Raw genomic sequence first — 23,992 nt, 5'->3', positions numbered from 1 at the left:
ACTTGTCATAGAATAATAAATTAATGAAGTTCCAAATCTTTTGGTGAATTGCTTTAGAACTGTAGACAAGGTGTTGTTATAGAATACAAATCTAATTCTAGTAATTCTGAACAATATGTATAAAGATGAAGCATCTTTATTATCAAGTTGGCATTTAAACATTTTTCATAATCAAATTTGGGTTATATGATTTTATAGAAATCTGGAGACTATAATACAGAGTTCTCTTCAAGAATGAGAGATGAATAAAAATATTTAGAATTTGCATTTTATCATACACTTAAAATTATGATGGAAAATATAAAATAATTAAAAATTGAAATTTTAGAAGTATATTTATAAAAAAGATACAATAACATTTTAACGTACAGTGTGTCTACGAAGTCTTTAGACAAATTCAAAAATTTATTAAAGTAAAAACTGTAGTTAGATTATTTTCAAATGTTTGCATAACATCAAGTAAATCATAAAGTGTTTTTTCAAATTGTTAATACATTTCTAAATGGGCTCCATCCATTGCATAGGACATGTAAACAATATTCAATTTCTGTCCATAGCTCAGATTCTTATGGAGAACTTTGTGAATTGATCTCGCCATTTGTCGTCGAACAGGAGGTAGTATAGATGGGCTTAGTTGGGTTATGATGAAAGGACTGAAGACACATTCAGTGCCATCATCAGATGTTCTTGACATCCAGTCTTCAGTTTAGCATCATTCTTGTTTCCATAAATTGCTGATGCCAGTTGCAAATAGGCTGGTGTGCTGAAGGATGTTTTCCATATTTAGTTTTGTAATTTCTTTGTGTTTGAATATCTGTTTTTGTTTTGATAAATTAGAAAAAACATTGTGTTGTGGAGAGTCATTTTTGAAAAATTTTAATTTTCTTGTAATTTTTTAATTTCTATCTGAAACAAAAAAAGAAAAACACAACATTAATGAAAATTTTTAATCAATCAATTTTTTATTGTATGAACCTTAGTTTGTTACAAGGGGGTAACAAAAACAAAAATTAGTAATATTTAACAAGTTAATAATTTAGTACAAAATCACACAAAATAAAATATAGAGTAATAATCAGTTTTTGAAAAGCATGATATATTAATAATAATTTTCCAAGACTTAAACCTTACTAAATACTTATCCCTATTAACTTTAAATTTTACACAGTGAAGAAATACATGTTCCCAAGTTTCTCATACTTGTATAGTACAGTTACTACTAATTTTTTTGGGATCTATTGTTAATCTGCTGTTATATGTTAAGATATAATTTTGACTGCATCTCAAATCAGCTTAATAATTTATAAGCAAACAATCTTTGCGTATAACGTCATTTTAATGCTACAGTATAATAGAAAGTGCTTATTTTTTTCTAACAGGTACCAATCTTCTTGTATGCTTTGTTCACAGTGCAGTCTTATAATTAATGGTTGATAACATTTGATCAGATGAGGATCTTGAGATAGCCATAAAAAAGAAAAACCAAGTTGATCCAACAGATTTTGCAATGCCAACACCCCAATTACGTGTGTAATCATTTGTCATTGAACACAATTTATGAAGTTTATCATACACTAGTTTAATGTAGATTTTATTGTCTAATCTTAAGAGACATATCCAAAATAAAATTATTACTTTTATTGTAATTACCAATATTCTAGAAACTCCAAACTACAATCACAACATGTACCTGGAATTTTATTATATAACATAAAAATTTTTCTAAAATATAAAGCAAGGACTATTTCAAGTTTATCATAGTAAGTGACTGTCCATGTAGGAGCAGCATAGAGTAATACAGATGAAATCATTGAACAAAATAATTTTATGTAAGTAGAAGCAGAATTAATTTTTGCTCTTGAGAGAATAAGCCACATAGAACCCAGTGCCATTTTAGCTTTATGCACACTATTATTTTTAGCCTGTAAGAATTGTCCAGAAGACAAAAATAAAACTCCCAGTAGATGTAATTTGAAGCAACTTGTAAAGGTTGGTTGTTAAGAAACCATCTTTCTCCGGGTGACATTTGACCTTCCTTTATTACCATCACCTTTGTTTTTGAAACATTTATAGTTAAACCATAGTCATGACAAAATTCCTCTAGAATTACAATTTTCTTTTGTAACATTAGTGAAGAGTCAGCCAAAGTTAGTGTCAGCAGCATACATTAGTATAGTAAGACCCTGTTTAACATAGGGGATGCGTTCCTAGACAACAAAGTGTTAAACGAGGTCATTTTAATGTAGAGTAAATAGGGAAAGAGGAACACATGACCAAAAGTAAACAAATTTTACTTTAAGTTATTTTTATATTAATTTGTATAATAATATATGTTAAATAACACACAAACATATGCACACAAAAATGTAAAGTTCATTTTTGTGATGAAGGTCTTCACTTTTCTGAAATTATTGGTTTTTTTTTTTTTTGCAAGAAAGTCATGAAGTTTCATTTATCGCTTTTTTTCCCTTAAGCAAATATCGGTAGCAGAAGATCACATCCAGAATGCCTCGTTTTGCGTTTGCACTCCTTTCAAAATCTGGATTATTTGCTACAATTTGATCAATGGTTTCGGTTATCATTACCAAACTTTTACTAAGGAAATTTGTAGCAAGTTATTTGGGTTCTTTGTGTTCAGAATCTCTATTCTCCAGTTCCACATGAATTCTTTGTTCTGCCTGTTCTTGAAGGTTGTCATTTGGTAAGGCACTCACTAGAAACCTGCAGTAACTCCTCAATATCCTGCTTGTCTACATCTCCTAGTCCTGGTATACACCAGGACTCGAAGCTAATCCCAAAGCAACCTAATCTCCTAGTCCTGGTATACACCAGGACTAGGAGATTAGGTTGAGTTTGGTCAACCCACCGATACAGCAATAGGTTCTTCTCGTTGCGAATTCTTGGATACCTCCAGCCGTTCCTTCTTCTACACTCTGTTCGTGCATTTATCAGTTAATTCTTGCCAAGCAAAGTTGATATTGCCTATGGCATCCACGATGTTATATTTGTTTTCCAAAAATTGCACCAAACAAACAAACAAACATAGATTTAAGAAAAGTACAACACTACGACAAATTGCCATCTTTTGCTAATTGGTCGGTGTTTGGGAATAATAGTATTATATACGAATTAACGAAATGCTGCGATAATTTAAATCGGCATAAATTTTGAGCATTTTTTAGGCTTCGAGCAGACCGTATTATATCGAATCGGTGTTAAACGAGGCAGTGTTAAGCGGGGTCTCACTGTACATGTATCTCAACTCGATCAGAGAGAGATCCTAGGTAAACCATGTCAATGGTCTGATAGTGCAACTTTAACTCAGACCATTGACATACAAATTAAAAAGAAGTAGACTCAAAATCTCACTCTGCGAAACTCCAATGTCGACACCAAATGAATCAGTTGTTTCAGATATTTCACTTCTGCAGTAGCTTTAGAATATCAAATTAATGAAAATTTTAATAACAACCTTTTAATGTGCAAAAATAATTATTTTGTTACCAACTTATTTAAGTTTGTAATAAATTTTTGAAATTGTATAAAGAATTTGTGGACACCTCGTATATAATAATAATATAGCACAAATAAAATTTGAACAATAGAATAATAGGTGATATTGAACCTAGAATTGTGTTCTAATTTTAGTTTTGCTTTTTTTATTTAACTATTAATAATTTGGAATTTGATTTTAAATTACTTTTCTCTGAAGTTTGTTACATCTTTCAGTAGTGTATACAACTTAAATTATTCATTTAAACCTGTATAATTTTGATAGTAGACATTTTTTAATTCTGATACAAAATGAATATGCAGCAAGTTAGTCTAATCTTATAATCCAGGATGTGTTTCACATCATTGGCATTTGATCTTCATTTTTTATACATTATATTATCTGATGCCTCATTTCATATTCGTGAATACGTACAGTAATATTTACATTAAGCCGTTTAATGACCACGAAGTTCGGACGTAATTAAATTATAACAGGATTAAAATAGCAGAACTGATGGTCCTTATTTCAAAAATTGATATATATATATATATATAATTTTATTTACACTATTAAACAACTTTGTATTAAATACTTAAGTTATGATTTAAATGACTTGTTTTTCATTTGTATCTAAATATGAAATTTTTATAAGCACTAATATCTTAGAATTACTTTTCTTATATAAAATTATGAAATTACTAAATCCAGTCATTTAAAAATTACCAATAAATTGATGATATGCATAAAAACAACATTGAAATACATTAAAATATGTCAGTGTGGTTGTTATAAAAATAAACTTGTACTGTAAAATTGTATAAAAGGTCTCAAAATTATAATTCATAAATGAAATGTCTAAAATATAGTGTATAGTGAAGTCTTAAGTGCAAAAATGAATCGAAGACAAAGGTAAGAATCAATCTAGAGGCAGCAAACGGTTACAGTAATTTCAAAATTTATGCTAAACTAATTGTATTTGCATATGCTTATCTTTCAATAATTTTAATAATAATTTAATTTTGTATACCTAGTTGTTATACAGGCAATGATAGTAAAACAAGTAAAATTTTTTATTTAAATTATATTTATATATACAGTGTGTGTGTAATGTCAAAATATTTAGTGTTCTTTAATTGACTGAACGAATGTTTAGAATCTGATTGATTGTAATTAATATGTAACAAGGATTTAAGAACACAACCTTCGTTTTGATGATCTCATTTGATTTTTATTTAAATTTTAATTACTATCTTTGACATATATACGAGTAAAATTAAAGTGACGACGGCGGTGATGAACAGTTTCAAAAAGGATTCGTCTTATGTGTGATTTATAACTAATGTTAACCCACATATAATAAAGGCCATGTAAACAATACCGATTTTAAGGCCAAAAGTCCATAACTTCAGCAAGTTATTCCTGACAAGTTTTGAATGCTGATTAATAATATAGGCGAGTATTGTGGATAGAATTTCCTTTATATAAATCGTGCTGTGACTAATCAGTCGTTATGACTGCAGGCAAATGGATCTGTAATTTATGTTAACAAGTGGCTTTCCTAAATCAATCGCAAACTGACTTTTATGATTAATCGTTATTCAGAATCAGTGTTAAAGCTTTGATTATGTTTCTGTATTATTAAATACCGTCAAAAATGTTATAAAAGTTTGTGACGGTTTCCATTTTCGTCATATCCGCATTTGAAAATAACGTCGATACGCAGCGAATTACGAGTAAAAGTTAATAAATTAAAGTACATCGGTGTGTTGGAAAACCGGATATTACTCTAATGGAGTCTATAACGTTATTGGTTGACGTCTTGACCTTTAACGTTATCGACTATCGTCCAATCTACACAGTATAAGCGGATTTCGCTCCGAATCTGCCCGCAAGGAACGTAAGTATATTAGTTACCTAATAACACAGTACAAACGGGGAAAAAAATCCTGTCGTAATCGTGAACAAGCTTAAAAATGAAACATTCGAGAGCAGAGTTAGGTCTCGATTATAAAATCGAAGGACATTTCCGACATTTTTGTGTGTCTAGTAAATTATTTATGCACAGGACGTGTTATCAGTTCAACGGAGCGAAGTTGGTGATAAGTTATTGATTTTTAGTTTTCTCTCATCGTAGGAATAGTTGTGAAACGTTTCTCTAAAATGGCTGCGACTACGAAAAGGCAGAAATTAACGGGAGAAGAAAGAACGACTAAACTGAATCCCTTGAAAGAAAACGGATGGACCGAAGTAGACGGGAGAGATGCTATTTACAAGGAATTTCTTTTTAAGAATTTTAATCAAGCTTTCGGATTTATGAGTCGTGTTGCTATGCAAGCCGAGAAAATGGATCATCATCCGGAATGGTTTAACGTTTATAACAAAGTTCAGATAACACTAAGCACGCACGACGTTGGCGGTGTTTCTGATTTTGACGTACGTTTGGCAAATTTCATCGAAAATGCAGCCAAACCCCTATTAAACAAATAAATGTATCTGGTCTTTTATGCTGTATGTTCTCGTTTATATATCGTCGAAGATAAATTCGTGTCCGATGATGAACAATTTTATAAATGTTGATAATGCAATAAACAAATAAACGTTGTTACGCAAAGATCAAGGTCCTCTTTTTTTTCAATTAGCTGTAACATAAATTATTAACCGAATTTCAATTATTTTTAGTGTTGTTTTCGTTTAGTTCTTGTTTTTTTTTTAACATAGCTAATTAGAATGTGACATATGTTTGATAAGTGATGATTCTGAACAATTGAGAAGTTAACAAATATGATAACTTCGTGTATTTTGGGTTGAGATCGTAATTTTTAGTACTGCAAGTCACGTAAACTTAATGACTAATATAAAAAAGTTTATAAGTCAATTTTCCTCGTAGTTCAAGAATTCGAGTAAAGTATGATCTAACCTTCAGGATGTAAAGATACGTGGACTAGATTTTTAAAACAGGTTTTGTTTGCTTCTATTTCTTTTTTGTTATAGGGAATATGCGATAAATAAAGGATGTACGGTACATAAGAAATTATCTGCTATCTGCAATCTAGAAAGTAGCCTAACTATTGTTTGAGAAAACTATGTCAAATATTTAGTAAGTTGACAATTAAAAAATAATAATATAAAATGTAAAACATTCGTGAATACTACAAAAAAAAGTGAATAAACTGGAGGAAACGGTCAATGGCAAAAAGAAAAATATTATAAAAAATATTGGAATTTGCTTGTAAATTTAAATTTCTAGTAGTAAAAAGTTTCTGGGGTCATGAAATTTGATAATTATCAAAAGTTCTAGAATATTTATCGCTTTAATATTAACAGAAACAAATTGAATTGTTTAGTAGTTAAGGGAAAAAATCGATTTTTTTTTAAATGAGAAAACAGTAAATAAAAATGGAAATAGATTAAATTCATAAAATAAACTAATAAATCTAATTATAGAAAATGCTATACAATTAAGTTATAAAAAAAAGAGAAGTTATAGAATGAACTAATTTCCAACAGCATGAATAAGTATCAATGGTGGTGTACTAATTCAAAAAACTTATTTTTATATGACCGTATCAAATGTCACAAACTCGAGAATAATATCTTAATATCTGTTTATTAATGTTTTTATTTAAGAAATAAAAATCAAAGTTGCCCTTTTAAAGTAGGAGTGCCAATAGATTTCCTGGTTATGCTAATTTGAGGTCCGGAACGGGCATACAATGCCCTTTCCGGGTCTCAATGGTCTTGTTAAATCCTTCCATTTAAATTTCGAGCGCTACCTGATAACGTTACAATCATTTTAATAAATAAGTTGTTGTTAAATGTAGAGTTCGAAAATTGCTCTATTAAAGTATATTTAGAATACAGATTTACCTAATTTTATTAATAGTTTTGCATTAATGTACGATTATGTACTGTACTTAGATCAATACCCCTTTTCCAATTCTGGTTGCATGTTTAAGTATGAAATAAATCGAAATTTTGATTTCCCCTTCTTAAAATACTAATACGATATATAATAAGAGAATAAAGAAAACATCGTCTATAATTTTTTTGTTTAAGAATAAATTTCTTACCTCTACCATATTGTCCATACGAAGACCTACTAACACACTTGACCCTGACTTCGACATTGTTTCTTGGTCATAAACCTTTCTATGTCTGTAAATGCCGAAGTAAAATCGTCCTAAATTAACATAACTATAATATAAATCCAAAAATAAACAACAAAATTTCAAATCACGGGGGGATAAAATACCTAAACATAGGTTTCGACTTTAAATTTTTTACTTGTAATAGGTTTCTTGTCTAGTTTAAAATGTATCGATGAGCTCTATAATGGCCTCTTTATTTCTAGACTTATCGCATCGTCATCAGACACAAGACCAGCTTCAACATATCAATTTATTTTTAATAGTAGCCTTCGCATTTCGAACTTGCAATTCCTCTTCGGCTTTTTTACAAATTTCCCGCAAAATTGGCATATTTACAACTCCGAATCGTGCGGAGAAATTTTGACATTTGGCAATAATCGTTTACAATTTTATCCATTAACTATTCAATTAAAAGTGCTAGAACCGTGTTTAAAACAATGCGAGACACGATTAAACAATAAAGTAATACACAAGTTAACATAAATTAGAGATGGGACCCGGGAAAGTCCGGTTCCTCTTCTCGAAGACCCTGTGTATAATACACGAAGATAAACAAGAGGTGACGTACCTGAACAGAATGTAGTATCAGGTTTTGACTTGGAATTTTTCTTGTTTAAAGAACAAAAAGTTTAGGACTGTAAACAATTTACTCGGTTATTTGCAATTACATTCAAATTATCATTGAAAATAATAGGTTTTTCGATAAAATTTAAACTTACTGAATGAGAATTAAATGAATTTCTCAGCTTTTTAGGAGAAAAGTAAGTTTAAAAACGCAAATTCAAGTAAGCCGACCTTTCAAGTAAGACCTTTTTAACAAATCCGAGAAGGCGACGGAAATGAAAGCAGACGACAAATGAATAATTTGAAAATTAAATAATAATAAGGCAACGGTTAGGAACAAGTCCAAGTCCTTTTGATCCGGTTGCCTCTGACCTTTCACCCCAAGGAGGTTTACAAAGTTAAAGGGAAAAGAAACATTTAGGACACGACCTTTATAAACAGGTCGCCTTCGTCTCGTTACTCTACTAACCTTCCCAGAAGACCATACTGTCGTTTAATTTCGGTAACATTAGTTAATTAAATAAATAAAATTAATTAAAATTACTGTAAGGGCAATAAAACCCCGGAAAAGTTTCCTAAATCTCACTTTTTATTTTTATTTATTTTTCATAATTCGCTTTTATTTATTAAATTTCTATCATTATTTTGAAGTAGTGCATGATTTGTAGTATTAGTGAGTTTAGAACGGAGGAAGAGGAAGTGTTTGTTTGTTAGAAAAAAAACAAAATAGCAATCTTGTTTGTCACGTGATCGGGTATCCTTTATAAAAGAGATGACCTGGGATGGACGGCGAGTTAGAAATGAGAACGGAGAAGTTTGGAGTGGTTCTGCTCGTGTTTGTTGGTCACGCGTGGTGTAGGCAATCGGATGAAGACGATACCAGGAGCGTACGAGTTAATTACGGAGGATGGAGGCCCATTAGGGGGAGGAATCACTACGCTAGGAAGCTGAACGACTCGAAAATCGACCCCTCTCAAAGAAACTTATACGTTGTAGTGCCGAGTGAGTTAGTTAACGCCGCGAAGGAGCCTGCTAGAGAGCAGCCAATACACCATCAAGAAGATTATCACCCGGCAGAATCGCAAGTTAAGCAACTGAGAGCGTTGGATGCCGAACCGTTCCCCGTTTCGGAACCCATTACAGATTTGAGGACTTTCATTGGTGCTAAATTCGAAGACCAGCAAGTGCAAGAATCTCAACAAAGTGAAGTCTTTCATCAAACTATTTTTCCTGGGAAACCACGACCGTTTAATGGAGAACGAACCAAACTTCATAATAATCACCCCAGTCAGAAAGAAGGAAACGATCCGACGTTTGAAATCAGTCATCAAGGTGTACTGCAGTTAAAACCCATCGGTATTATTCCTAATTTTCCAAATACGGGACATTTTCAACACGCGGAAGACCTTAATGTTCAAGAGAATAATCTTCGCGGTTTAAGAGGATTTAAACAAGAAGGAATGGAAGTGGCACAGGAGCAACGTCCTCATCCCAATTTCCACAAAAATGACCATCACTTTGGATTAAGAATACGTAATCAGGAGACAAAATTAGTAGAGGAGAAGTTTAAACAACAGAATTTTGCAGATAACGCCGAAAGAATTCATCCTAACGCTGAAGGATACGAAAATATTGAGGTTAGTATTCATTTTTTGTAGATTATGTTATTACTAATTTTCCTTAATACGCATTAAATTAAATAAAATTTTAATAATACACATTAATGAAAATTAAATAATACATATTTTAATGTGTTTTATGTATATATTATAGTATTTTGAAGGTCATTCGAGTGTCCATTCGAGTGAAAAGCGTTTACCTCCTAAACGCTTTCATCCCTCAATTCGTCCCAACTCTGCCAACCAGCAACTGTTTCAATCTAACAATGAGCACCAATCATCTGTAGTTACTAACATAGGTCAACAACCATCCGTCGTTAATGATAGAGAGCATCAATCATCCGTCCATTTCCAGAAAACACTCGGCAGTCAGTTACATTTTGGAGAAAATACAGAACTGAAGGACCACTACGAGAAAGGCGAAACGCAATTTATTTCGCAGATCGACAAAACTGTAAATGCTCATCCTTCTTCTCGTCCTTATCCGTCCAGAGGCACATATTTTCCACCATTAATAAACCCGAACATCAATGTAGAGCCGAATAATGCCGTGCCTTTTCAGCCTTCTTTTAGACCTTCCGTCGGCCCAGCCGTTCCTCATGGTATAAGACAAGAATTTGTTTCTGCTCCTCAACCTCCGCAACCATCATTGCCGAACTGCGCACCAAGGATTAGCAACGAAAACCATAATCTTGAAAATTCTTTAGAACAGATCACTGAACGATACGATGCAAACTTGCTGTTTCAACACGTTCCTCTATCTCAAAATGGATTACTGCGTTTAATATCAGCTGGAGGTAGGTATTTTTCGCTCTTCCCTTTGTATATTGACACTAGAAAAGTCTCATCTGTCGAGTATTCGATCAGATCCTCGCTGGGATCAGCCTCCATGATGGGACAAAGGGATAGAAATTCGATCTGCGAAGAGCCAGAGTTTGCTCTGCATTCGTTCCCTGAACTTTTTAACATTAATTAATGACTTCATTGCTTTAGATGCGCATTAATAATTATTACCTTGTATATAAAAATACCACTGCGCAATTACTCGAAACGTCAAGTATTATTAAAATATGTTTTGCTTTCAGGCCCGTATACTTTATTCCTACCATCAAACGAAGTAATTTTACGTTTGCCACAACCACTTTTACAAAAATGGAAAAGAAATCCTCAGTCATTGATGTTTATTCTTCTAAATCATGCCGTTCATGGAAGAGTTACACTTTCAGATCTGCGTGAGAAAAAACTCGTGGAGTCCAAATCAAGCAATGCACTCTTATATATTAACGATTACAGGAACGAAGTAAGCATTTTACACCTCTATAAAGAAGGCAGGTATAACCTGAACTAGTTTTTAAATGTTGTCTCGCTTCCAGACAGTTACTATCAACGGAAGAAGGATAATAACAGCCGATATACCAGGTCCACACGGAGGTGCCATACATATAATTGATGGAATTCTCCATCCGCCGGCCGATAAAGACATAATAGATACCATCACGGTGTGTGATAGATTTGATGGTTTCCTCACTTTAGCAGATGCTGCTGATGTTACGGGATATTTACGTGGTGGTAAGTAACAATTATTACGTAAAATCTGTATAAAAATTTAATATCTAAACGGTTCATTTTATTTACAAGCGGGACCATTCACTCTACTTTTACCGAGCAATGATGCTCTGATGAAGATCGAAAAAGAGGACATGGACATTCTTAAATCTAACATCACTGCTCTTAGAGGTAATACAGCTTGGCAAGTTAACATTTGATCGAGAGAAATTTAATAAAATTATAATATTTCACCGAAATCGTCCTCATATTTTTGTTTTCTTTTTAGAATTTCTCCTGTATCATATTGTGGAAGGTGTATACTATGGCGGTGACTTACTCGATGGTCAATATTTACAAACTGCATACCAAGAGCATTCAATTAAAGCTGGAATTAGGGTCGATGGATGCTACAGTAAGTATACGTTAAGTTCCTGCAGATAACACGCTATTTTCTTAAAAATAAGACTATAAGCGTACAATAATCACAAGTAATTCATTCCTAAAAGTACAAAATTCACTTTCAGGGCGTTTTGCCGAAGTCAACAACTCTCCGGTGTATCGTGCAGATATCCCAGCAAGAAACGGCGTAGTTCATGTTATAGATTGGGTTATAAGACCCACGGATCTAGACTGGTGCGAAGGAATGGTATTGCCATGAAGAAGCAATGACTTCAATTACCAACTCAGGGACAAATATCAATTCGATAACGTTAACATAGGGCTAATTTTTATTTTATAATAAAATGTTTATATACATTTTGCAACCAATTTTTCAGGCTTATGGCAATTTGTGTTCAGTTATCGATTTTAACAGTTACGAAATACTGTACTTTTATACAATCTTGTTCTAACTTAAATGAGAGAAAATCAAGTTTAATTACTTTCCTTATTTTCAAATAAGTTAACATAAACTTTAAACTTTTTAATGTTTTACTCGGATAATTGTCATTGGACCACTTTTTATTAAAACGATCGCTCTTTAATATTATTTATATGTTTCGGTAAATGAAATTTCGTCTTGCATATTTCTTTCTCATTATTCTTAATAAATCTTAATTATTTTTGCTATTGTTTTATTTACTCGATTTTTCGTTCTGGTGGCACTAACGGGGTCTTTTTTCGAGTCCACCCAAGATTAGGCCAAGATATACCGGTAGCAACTAATAGTCAGGGACAATCTCGATATAGCTCGTTGGATCATCCATGAAAATATGTTACACGAAAAGTTCCTACATATATTTGATCAGTGGCGTAGCGAAGGGGGTGCAAGGGCATCACGCACCGGGCGCCACTCGCAGAGGGGCGCCCAAATGGTCTCCAAGACAAACTATATGTATTTCTGGAGGGGGAGAGGGGCGCCAATAAAGTGTCGGGCGCCTGTTATGCCCTGGGCGCCAGTTATGTTCGCTACGCCACTGTATTTGATCCTGAATCCCGTAGAACAGCTTAGAACGCCTTTACAGACTCGGCCATCTATATCTTTATTATTAAAATATGAATCTGTGAACGTACCCAATTTTGATATTTGAGTCGGTACAACCTATGTATGACAAGAAATGTTTATCATTGACAATGACTGTAGTTAATTGTCATGTATCATTTTCTCTTATAATGCCCTATAATTTTAAACGGCCGGATGGCCGAGCGGTTAACTCCTCGGCCTAGCACTACCTTTCTCTTCCTTCTCGTCTAAAATTCTTCGCTCTTGTCGTTGGTGTTTTATTAAATATGCACGTCGTCTTTTGTAAATTAATCAGCTATTTACATATTGTTGGAAGATTTGGTCTTTAACCTACTTTCTCCATAAAATTTTATAGAAAAAGGACGATAAACATTTAGCACCGTCCGTTTTTATCGTTTCGATTCACATCGTGACTACTTTAACTATTAGTACCATCTAGTGGCAGAATATATATATATATGTGCACTGTTTTTATACTGGCGCAACCGAACTCTTTAATGTTTAAGTCTATCCTTTTTACTTTTTGGCCGGACAACGCCGGACGTATCTGCTAGTTGGGCTACAATTTGGAAAAATTGTGGACATAAATTCTCGCTGTCTTCTATCTGTTCTTCTGCCGTCTGTCGTTCCTTAATATCAAGAAAGGTATTAGATAGATGAAATACGATACCAGATATGGAAAGATTGGATTCGGGTGGTTTCGATTAACTATATACGAACTTCCGATACAAACCGGAAATTACGTTATTTCAATTCAAATATTTTCCCCTGAAAGGAGTTAGATAGATGACAGACACGACTCCATTGCTAACGAAAAAGTGTGATGTACAGGGGAATACACCACAGTACTAATTTGAGGTGGAGAGCAGGGCCGGATTTACATAGGGACATTTGGGGCCGGTGCCCAGGGCCCCCACAAAACTATGTTTAAACATAATTTTTTTTCCTATTACTGCGACAGCCTAGTGTGGCCTAACCACGAGGGCCACAGGCAAAGAAAACCAAACGGGGAAAAAAAACCTATGAAACATCTGAAAATTTCGGGAAAAAATTTCACATAGGAATTTTTCAGTTAAATTAAAATAATTAGTTTTACACAATAAAATATATGTAAGTTTACAATAACTGTATTTTTAAATGAAATTTACAACTTCCTAGTTGAAATCTAGTTGAAAGTACAGTACAGTATTTTGTGTAAATTTTCTAAATCATCAAATTTGCCTATTCTTAAAGGGGGACCCCCACCGAATTTGTGCCCAGATCTCCCAGATTGGTAAATCCGGCCCTGGATAGCACAGCTGTAGCGTTTTTCTTTTAATTGTTAACGTTATAGACAATTCCCTCGTACGCTTATGTTTGTTACACTTCAAATAAAGCAATACACCATTTCTGAGGCTTACGTGAGGAATAAGAATAGTAATAATAATGCTGACGATGCACTAAAATAATAAAAATAACTGTCACACATTTAAAAAATAAAATGAAATAAACGAAACTCGCAAAGAATCGAACCCATATCACGTAGGGTCACCCTCTAGAATCTTATCCGCTCGACTACTACCTTTCTTTTACATTTATAATTTATTTATTTTTTTAACACTACATTTTTAACAATCTTCTGACTGGAATATCTTCATTTATTTCACTCCTCTTAAGTTGTACTGTACACGATCTGTATCACGTTCTCTAGAGCTGTAGGTTGTCACCTTGACGGCTTGGCAATAATTTTATACTGTTGATGTTTATCGTCTCTAGAAATTATTTCTAAAATTTCGAGCCAATACACGAATCCATCAGCGCCATACAAGTAATTGCAAGATCCAGTTTGTTTATCAACATGATTCTTTATGGCATGGTCATTCGAATCCCTCTTGAGAAATCGCGTTGTACATATGTAGAAATATTTGTATTCAAATTGAAGAGTAGGATAGGGAAGAACATGTTTTACAAGAAAAATCATTATTTCTGAATTCTACACTATTCTATTTTCTCAAATCTGTCGATAAAATCAGTAAAACTTTCATTCGGTTGCTATCTTCATAATAATGCTCATATATATTTTAATGTATATTCTTAACAAATATATTTACAATTAACATTTGTTAACATGGATCCCGTTCGCTACTTTAATTGATTTCCTCAATTTGTTAAAATTCCTCTCAGTAGTAGGTATAATTTTTGAATTTTTCATACTTTATAATTGTCTAAATGTATTTTTAGCCCGATTTTTTCGAGTTTTGTCAATTATTAAATTGTGTCATTGACATCTATTTTCGGAAAGAAAGAAATAATGATGTAACCGAAAATATCTTAATGAATTACACGTTTCTTGGTCTTATTATGATCAGGAGTATTATTGTATTTAATCGTAAGAATAATAATTTTTTCTTTATCACCAAAGAAAATGTCACGAATGCAAGTTGAAAATTAAAAAAGAAATGAAGAACTATTTATAAAAATACAGCAGTAATAAAATTTTTATGCATTGTTTTTTCTAGTATATGATTAATTGTTCGACACAATGTATAGCTTTCGGTCTTATAGGAATTTCGCATACAACACAAAATAAATAAAATTTTTCATAATTTAATAGGAAAATCAGCCATGAAATCTGTTTCAGATGAAAGTACAGTAGAACATCGATTATCCAATCCCCGATTAACCGACCGCGTTCTCGTCGGTAAATTCAAATGTCCGCTATTGATGTGACGCTACAATATTTGGTTATGTCTTGGTTACTTTAATATTATTTTTGTTAAATTTTTGCATGTTTTAGCTGGCAGCACTGGCTCGACCACGAAAGGGAGGCTAGTATTTAAACCAGGCCTAATACACTATACTAATAATGTATTTTTTCATACTTTTCGGTTATCCGACCAACCACAGTCCCCAATTAAGTCGGATAATCGATGCTCTACTGTATTAACATGACAGAATACAATACATAGAAACGTCAGTGTCAGATTGTTGTGAATTTGTATAAAACTACAAGTAGTTGACTCGGTAACACCCACGACCACGAACACTACTACTTCGTGGTCGTGGGTTCACGCCTCGTATGCAGTTCATATTTATTGCCCGCACAAAGTCCGTGCGGGTCGCGTGATGCGGTTTAACGCTTAAATACAGGCAAGTTTCCTATAAATCATGCGAGTTATTTTTTCAGAAATGGAATTACCCATAATTTGTTTTGATGTATTACTACAAAAATATTAAAACACCGACACGCCTTAAACAGAGATTTATATATAATAAAATTCATTAGGAGAAATTTGTATTATTTGGATAATTTTAGATAGAATACATTTATACTAACGAACATTAAAGTACAAAAAGATTTATGCTCGATTTAAAGATGTTTATGCTCGCGAGAAGAGCACTCGTATTAAATTTTCATGTGAATATATAATGTATATTTATGCAAATTATTTTAAACATCGAGGTAAGTAAATGATAATGTATGAATTCATAAATTTTAATAGTATTACTTTAAATTGTAGTGTAGTATAATTTTTAATGTGCTGATTTAATTATAGAAATCGACGTTATGTAAAATTTATTTTAAAATATTTAATTAATAACTAAGAAAATATTATTGTTATATATAAACCGAATTTTCGTATCATTTAAAATATATGATATTTATTGTCCACGTGAAATTTATTTTTTCATTCTTGATTCTCCGTCCTGTGAGTATTAAGCGGATCTTTTCACGGATTCGACTAGACTTACAATGAAGACGGTCGAGTGGCGAGAGACTGGGCCAAATATATCCAGGACAGACTATCCTCGAAAAATTCCTGGAGCCAGTCGCCCGGACTCGACTTCGGATTTCTCAGAGCGGTAAGCTGACTCCTTATCTCCTCAGTCAGTTATAATATCCAGATTGAGACAGCCGGACTACCGAACACTGGTAGTTAGCCAAGGGTTCGCACTTTACAACGGAATGGCAATGAGGATGTTTCAGGTTTACTTCGAGTTTAACATCAAAATAGAGGCTAGTTTTCCATAAATAATCTTTCCGAAAGGCATCCTCTTTTGGTAGATCGCCCGTGTTACGTTGCCATATTCTACAATACTCCGCAGTTGTTACGTAACTGGCGAACGTTACCAAATTGTTTAAATAAAAACTTGAAATAATATACTCGGAAGCATGCAATTGTATAAATTCCAACAACGTATTTGGATGGAAATTTATTAGAAAACTAGCAGGTAGGCCCGGCGTTGCTCGGGCAAAAGTAACGATAGCGAAGATTGAGATTATTACGTTATAGTCAAAAAAGAAAAAGAGTAATTTCATCAACAAACTAAATATTTCTAAATTAAGGTCGAATTTAAAAATCGAATGTTCTAATATTGTTCGATTTTCACGACGTGTTCTGATTATATCGTTCGATTTTCATCGAACGTTCTAAAGAAAGATCGAGAAAAACCGAACTAATCTGTTTAAATTTGAAAATCGAATATGTTCTAACATATTACTCTTTTCTTTTTCTTTTTTTTCCTTTAGCGCCCGTAAATCTTGCACGTCGCTTTCTCTTGTTCTCCATTGTTACTTAACATTTCCATTGTTACTTAACACTATCATTGTTGCTTAACACTTTGGTCCTTAAATTTGGTACCCTGTGTACCAAATTTCAACTTTCAACTCCTAACCGTTTTAGCGAAAATTAAGATTATTACGTTATAGTAAAACTTATAGTTACGTAACACTTCCATTGTTACCTAACACTTCCTTTGTTGATGGAAGTGTTAAGCCTTAATCCTGTCTCTCTCCCCCGTGGGGAGGAATTTCGAAAAATCCCTTCTTAGTGTGCGTTCTCGTGACGTACCCTAACTGTGTACCAAATTTCAACTTTCAAGTCCTAACCGTTTGGGACCTGCGGTGATTTTTATTATTATCAACTCGTCTCGATTATATATATAGATTCTTATTTATTTCAATTATGTATAACGTTTAGCATGACATTTGAACATTTGAATGATTCACAAATCTTTAAATTCTTGTAATATTATGTAAACGTGATTTCGTCAGAATATATCTAGAAAGCAGAATTATATAAAATGATACTTCATAAACAAGAATGGAAATGAATATATAATACCAGACTGCATTTAAATTTCTCGGTAGAGAATGCATGCATTTTGAACACAAAACAAGCGAAACATGATGTAGATGAAGAGACTTTAAATTTATCTTAGAGTTCTACGTACAGAATTCTTCTTCTTCTCCTGTTTGCCCTGTTTGGAATCAGGCTTTGTTGTTCTGGTTTTCCATTCTCGTCTATTAGGTGTGTTCTAGAACGGGAAAGATTAGAAATGTATAAGTTAGGGAAAGCCTAGGAATGGCAGCAATTGAACAACGGAATCATTATCATTGAAAAATTAGGAAAGTAACAACTTCTACTTTCACTGCTTAGGGAACCCTTTCCTATTTAATTTTATATTATAAAACACACAAGTTTTTACAAAAGAAAAATGTTTCTTGCAGATTTACGATATCATTGTCCAGGATTTATTTTGGTTTCAGTCTTGGAATCTTCGAAGATATTCGGATTGGATTTTGTTAGTCCGTGTTCCTGCATGTCTTCTATTAGAAAAAACAAGCGGATGTCAACGAAACTATTCGGAGTTTATGGAAATTTCATCGAGATGTATTTGTGGACAATCGCTTTTGCTTTTACAATTAGGATATACAATATAAATCTTTATTGTTTTAGAGTGGTTTCAATTTTCAACGATTACACTTTTGAGGCTTCTGTAGCGATTTCATTCATTTCTTATTATGTGGCGCTACAGTTCAGTGTTTTGAAAAGAAAGAAAATATCTTTTCACTACACAAAAAGTAGTTACGATGAAGAGTGGAAGATGATCGAAACATTGCAATCATTGTTACTTTTAACTATTTTCGGGTTGATCGTCGTTCTGATTATAGTTTCTTTCTTTACGGGAACTCTGCCCTATGTTGAAATACGAAAACTTAATGGAACGAAGATCGAAGCATTTCTTTGTTGTTTATTGCATTGTTTGTGGTTGATATACGTATGTGGACAGTTAGCGTCGTTATTTATAATATTTGCCTTTGTGTATATTTTATTTGGGAAAAGATGTGTAAATATTTCAACACAATTAGTCGAATTACGTGTGGATGATTGTTATTTGAAGATAAAGCTGGAAGGCATATATCGGAAGCATTTAGAATTATGGGAATTTTTAAACTCGACAAACGAACAGTTTGACGTATTATATCCTTTGATCTACACCCATTTCATGTATGTCACGTGCTTTTTTTCATACGGAGCTCTGTTCCTAACGACTGAACTGAAATTTGTTCTTATAATTGGTGCAGTCGCGTTTGTCACGGCAATGATAACTTTGGGATGGACAATCTCATTCTTCACCTCTTTAGTAAGTAAAATGAAAGTTCAAATATAAAATTTTTAAACATTCTCATATTTAGTTAATTTAATATAGATTATTTAAACAATATTTTATTTCATTTTGAATTTTCTCCGATGATTATTCTTGGTCTTAACGACTTTTATAATATATTTTTTTTTTAAGATATTAGTTAACAAAGAACTGATATATTTTAACACAAATTAGCAGTTATCATTCTTAAGATCTCCCAGAGCAGTAGGGTGGAGCCTACTGCTCTGGGATTAAATCCGAGGGAGCAACCCCAGGAATTTTTCATAAGCAGTCTGTCTCTGCTCCGTATCTCAAGCATTATGGTCTGGCAGAACCAATAATGTGAATGGGAAAAAGGTCCTGTAGTGCCAGCAGGAGAAAAAATGTTAAAGCAAAAATAAATTTATGTTGTCATAAAAATAAATTTAATTAATAGGAATAAAGCAATTGTGTTTCATATTTTTCTCTTTAATATATTTTGCATATGTAAAAAGTATTTATTTTCAGCTATACGACAATTTTATTTCAATTCAGAGATTTTCTGTTGCGAAACTACCTTTGGAATTTAAACTGAAGGTAAATATCCACGTCTATTTCTTTTTTCGTAGAATTTTATTGTTCTTAGTGTATTCATTTTAATATTATTCTGTGTTAAATAAATTTACAATCTATGCTTTAAAGGTATTTAATATTGATTACGGTTAATCACAGAAATTTTACACAAGCGAGCGTTCTACAATGTAACATGTACTACATAAATAGAACATTATTATTCGTTAAGACCAGGCCTGGCCAACCTGCAGCCTGTCACGTTAAATTGTGTGGCCTGCTAAGCAATATTATATATCTATTAAAACTTGTTTCCCGTTATGTGTACACCAAAACAATTCAATAAATGAAAATTTGCATATGTCATTGTTATAATGTGCAAGTGCGAGTAGGAACTCTTGGTATAATAAAATCTTATTCATTTTGTATTTGTTTCACTATTTTTAAAGCATGTTTGCCTAAATTGTGGCCCACCGTAATGTTATGTGTGATCAAAGTGACCCGTGAAACAATTTGGGTTGGCCCGGCCGGGTTAAGATGGCTATTGTTGATTGATTTCTGAATAGAAGAAAGAATAGAGGTTATAATCCGCAATGAGATTATCTAGTCGATGTCATTACCCGAACTACAATATTGAACTTTATTACCTTTATATTTCCCGAATATTTATAACTCTTACACACACGCACACCCCTCCCCACACACAAGCACAAACACATGTTTAAAGTCTCATAGATACTTTGGAATGGGAATTCTATTTAGTACATAAAATTAAACAGTATGCTATCTAATGAAAAGAGAGTATTTTGTGTTACAGATGAATGACTTCATGAAAAGATTTGGAAAGATTCCTCTGGGAATATCTATGGGAGGATTTTTTTACATCAAAAAACATTTTATAATAAGGGTAAGCGTAAAACTTTATTGAATCTGTATGCCTTCCATTGTTTTAATTACTTGTATATTTGCAGGTGGTAAGTGGACTGTATTCCATATTTTCTTCTTTTATTCAGATAAGTGGAAAGATGGGACAGAAAAAAGTTTGTGATCCTCTTCAAATTCTGAAGTTGAAGAAATTATAAATTAAAAAGCTACAAAGAATATTTATAATGAACAATATGATTTAATAATAGGAAAACTATTTTATCGTAAAATTCACTCTGATCGCTGTTTCTCTTTATAGAGTTAACAGTGGCCGAGGGGTTAATATAGAAAGCTTAGGGGCAGGAGGTCCCGATTAACTATATACGAACTTCCGATGCAAACCGGAAATCACGTTATTTCAATTAAAAAAGTTTTCCCCCGGAAGGAGTTAGATAGATGACCGGCGCGACTCTATTGCTAATGGAAAAGTATGATGTACAGGGCAAGATAACTACAGTACTAATTTGAATGAATGTTTCTGATAGAACTATTTGACAATCCAGAGTTGATAACCTAACTATAAGCATCTGTTACTCCACTGGAACATTAAACACCATATAAAAATATTTCAATAATTCATAATGCTGATGTATTTAATTATAAAATATTGATTCAAGTTGAGCTTTTTCAAATACTAATTCTCAAGATTCATTATAAAAACAAGCATTTGAGTATTTAAAAATCTTTAATATGCACTTTAAGTGAAACAATTGTATAATGTTAATATATATAACAGAGTAAAGATACTCAAACATTAATATGCTGCTTACACATTAAAATAGCTAACAACAGATTCTAAACCTAAAATAAAATCACAATCACATGTTATTATATTAACTACTTAAACCTCTAAAAACTCAACAAATGCATTTATGAGTTTCTGATAAAAAAATAGGAAGTTTTAAATTTTGAAATATTACAAATATTGTACCTTTGTAGACAAGTTTTGATAATATACTAGTAACATTTATATCTCAAAATTCTTATTTTATATGTTCAATAAGTATATTTAAACATGGTTTAGCAAATTATCTAATAAAACTGATCACAAAAAATAGTTGATTGATTTTAATTCCAACCCGAGAAACTTTAGGACGGATTACAAAGTTTTTGTGATAAAAAAAAAAAAAGCAATTCATTCTCCTCTACTAATGACAAAGCTTTAGCTTTGATAGTTTAATCCTAGCCTAAAATATTCACATTTTATCTACCAAATCTTCATACAGTAAATAGCAATTTTTAAATACAAATGTCGATTTTCAGCAATTTAATTATCAAATCTTCAGTTTTTATAATCTAATAAGTTCTTAAAATTAATTATAAAAGACTTCTCTGTGCTTATTCATTCTAAAAATGGCACAAGTATTCTACTTCTATCAAAAAATTTGTTTAAATTGAGTATTTACAAATTAATATTTTATAAATATGTACACAAATCACAGCTAAATAATTATCAAAACTGTTAAAAAGTATCATGCATTGCATATGCTTCAGAGATACAAGATCGGCAACTGAAGATCTTGCAATATTCAATTGTAATGTAAAATTATCTTTTTAATAAGTCTTTATATTAACATCAAATCTGATTTATTTGGGATCCAAAATAAAAAAATTGTTTTAGTAACATTTCCAGATCTTTCAATCTACTTTGCAATTAAATTGAAAGCAAACACAAAGAACACTTCATTTCTTTAATGAATGTGGATGAGTACAAATCAAAGATTCAAAAAATGTTACTTACAACATTATAATTTTGGTTTAACTCCTAAATAAATGTATTTTAGTGTATACTGGTACTTTTGAAATAGTATCAATCTATTCTAACATTGATTTTCACATATATTAATAAAGAATGTATAATGACTAGAATGGCAACTGTGGCATTGTAAATTAGTGATAAATCTGAAAGATACTACCGTTCATTTCCAGGGCTGAATTTTTCCGGGTGGCTTGGCAAAAGCCGTAGCCGCTCGGCTTATCCGAGGCGACTTTCTGATTACGCTCTGAGCAGTCCTGCTGCGTTCACTTTCGCACCGCGAAGAGCTTCTAGATTCTGCATTCCTATCTAACTGCGATTGCAATAGTTGTAAATCTTCAACCGTAAAGCTATCTTTTAAAATTTTTGGTAGAAATGTATCAGAGGTATTATTACGAACATTTAACCTATTCAACGAGGAACTTCTTTGACCGATACCTTGCCGACAAGAGGGGGGTAGCGGTCCCGTAATCAATCCGGTAGGGAAACGATACGATGCTAATTTTAAACCACCAGAAAGCATAAATATATTATCGTAGCCTCTCTGAACTAACGTCGAAGCAACTCGAGAGGCCAAGCTTTCGTCTTCGTCGTACACCACAATGATTTTATTTGGAACATTTTTAAAAGTTAACAAATCGTTTGATTCGTAATTACATGTTCTCAAAAGCATAGAGTGAGGATAATTTTTGGCAGTGATTATGTGACACTGTCGATAAGAATCTGGATCTCTCACATCTAACAGAAGATAAGGATCAATAACACTCTTTGGCAGAGCAGCAGACGAAGATCTCTTTTCACACTTCACATCCATTTCACCGATACCATTGATTACACTTTGAAAAGTAGATCTCATAGAATCAACTGACAAAGCACTATCCACTCTTAATGGTGCATTTCTTTGTTCAGGAGAATATTTTTGACTTTCTTCATTTCCATTACTTAGAATGTCTTCCTTTTGAGCTCTTTCTTGTCTTCTCCTACCCGAAGGCAAGGATTTGCAACACGGAACTTTAGGAGTGATGCTTGCTTTGATAGGAGGGAGATTGGGTGTTGATATCTCGCGAAAGTTATCGACAAAGGTCTCTCTGGATACTTCAATCACTAAATTCACGAATGTAGCTAATTTTATCCTCTTAAACACTTCATCTCTCTTCAGCTTGATGTCTCTCTGAGATTCTTGCATTCTTTCCAAATATCTCCTAACGCTGGCACCGCTGTCGACTCTAGGACGTACATTTTTATATTTTGTGTTTTCTGGAATGTTTTTATATATCATATCTCGCTTAATAATCCTAGATTTAGCAGACATCATTCACCATTTTGTTCCTGGGGACGCCGAAAGAATCCAGCAACACATTGATCGTTAAAATGACAAGCATGAACGATAGTTACAACAGCGCCACTTTCAAATTTCAAAAATTTATTAATTTTAAGTTTTATTTTTTAAGTCATTTTACGATTAAAGTTATTAATAATACTTAAAATTTATACGGTTTATTTTTACTGTATTAT

General features: G+C 32.5%; 4 protein-coding genes across 5 annotated transcripts; 3 read left to right on the top strand and 1 right to left on the bottom strand.

Annotated features, from left to right (window-relative positions):
• Positions 1–5,656: 5,656 nt before the first annotated feature.
• Positions 5,657–5,983, top strand: Pcd (pterin-4a-carbinolamine dehydratase). The gene has a single exon (XM_067277895.1). It carries the CDS (start codon positions 5,657–5,659, stop codon positions 5,981–5,983), a length of 327 nt encoding a protein of 108 aa, XP_067133996.1.
• Positions 5,984–8,461: 2,478 nt separating this feature from the next.
• On the top strand, positions 8,462–12,374 carry LOC136981545 (uncharacterized). Of its 2 annotated transcripts, XM_067277853.1 has the most exons (7): positions 8,462–9,845; positions 9,982–10,624; positions 10,913–11,127; positions 11,201–11,396; positions 11,466–11,564; positions 11,662–11,787; positions 11,900–12,374. In XM_067277853.1, exons 1-7 carry the CDS (start codon positions 8,991–8,993, stop codon positions 12,031–12,033), a joined length of 2,268 nt encoding a protein of 755 aa, XP_067133954.1. In that variant the 5' UTR covers positions 8,462–8,990; the 3' UTR covers positions 12,034–12,374. The 2 variants fall into 2 exon arrangements, 1 of the variants encoding a protein (XP_067133954.1); XR_010881734.1 differs by lacking the exon at positions 11,900–12,374 and having other exon boundaries at positions 11,494–11,564; positions 11,662–11,778.
• A 3,881-nt stretch (positions 12,375–16,255) lies between these two features.
• On the top strand, positions 16,256–20,993 carry LOC136981573 (uncharacterized). Its single transcript, XM_067277894.1, has 5 exons — positions 16,256–16,279; positions 16,564–16,680; positions 19,756–19,824; positions 20,615–20,704; positions 20,811–20,993. The coding sequence occupies exons 1-5, from the start codon at positions 16,256–16,258 to the stop codon at positions 20,877–20,879; spliced, it is 369 nt and encodes a 122-aa protein (XP_067133995.1). The 3' UTR covers positions 20,880–20,993.
• Positions 20,994–21,387: 394 nt separating this feature from the next.
• Positions 21,388–23,920, bottom strand: LOC136981544 (centrosomal protein of 41 kDa A-like). The gene has a single exon (XM_067277852.1). The coding sequence runs from the start codon at positions 23,790–23,792 to the stop codon at positions 22,641–22,643; it is 1,152 nt and encodes a 383-aa protein (XP_067133953.1). The 5' UTR covers positions 23,793–23,920; the 3' UTR covers positions 21,388–22,640.
• Positions 23,921–23,992: the final 72 nt, after the last annotated feature.

Source organism: Centruroides vittatus, unplaced genomic scaffold (genome assembly GCF_030686945.1).
Source record: "Centruroides vittatus isolate TY-2023 unplaced genomic scaffold, ASM3068694v2 contig_767, whole genome shotgun sequence".
NCBI classification, from domain to species: Eukaryota; Metazoa; Arthropoda; class Arachnida; order Scorpiones; family Buthidae; genus Centruroides; species Centruroides vittatus.
Note: the sequence above shows the minus strand (reverse complement) of the source record. Positions and strands in the feature narration are given on the sequence as shown.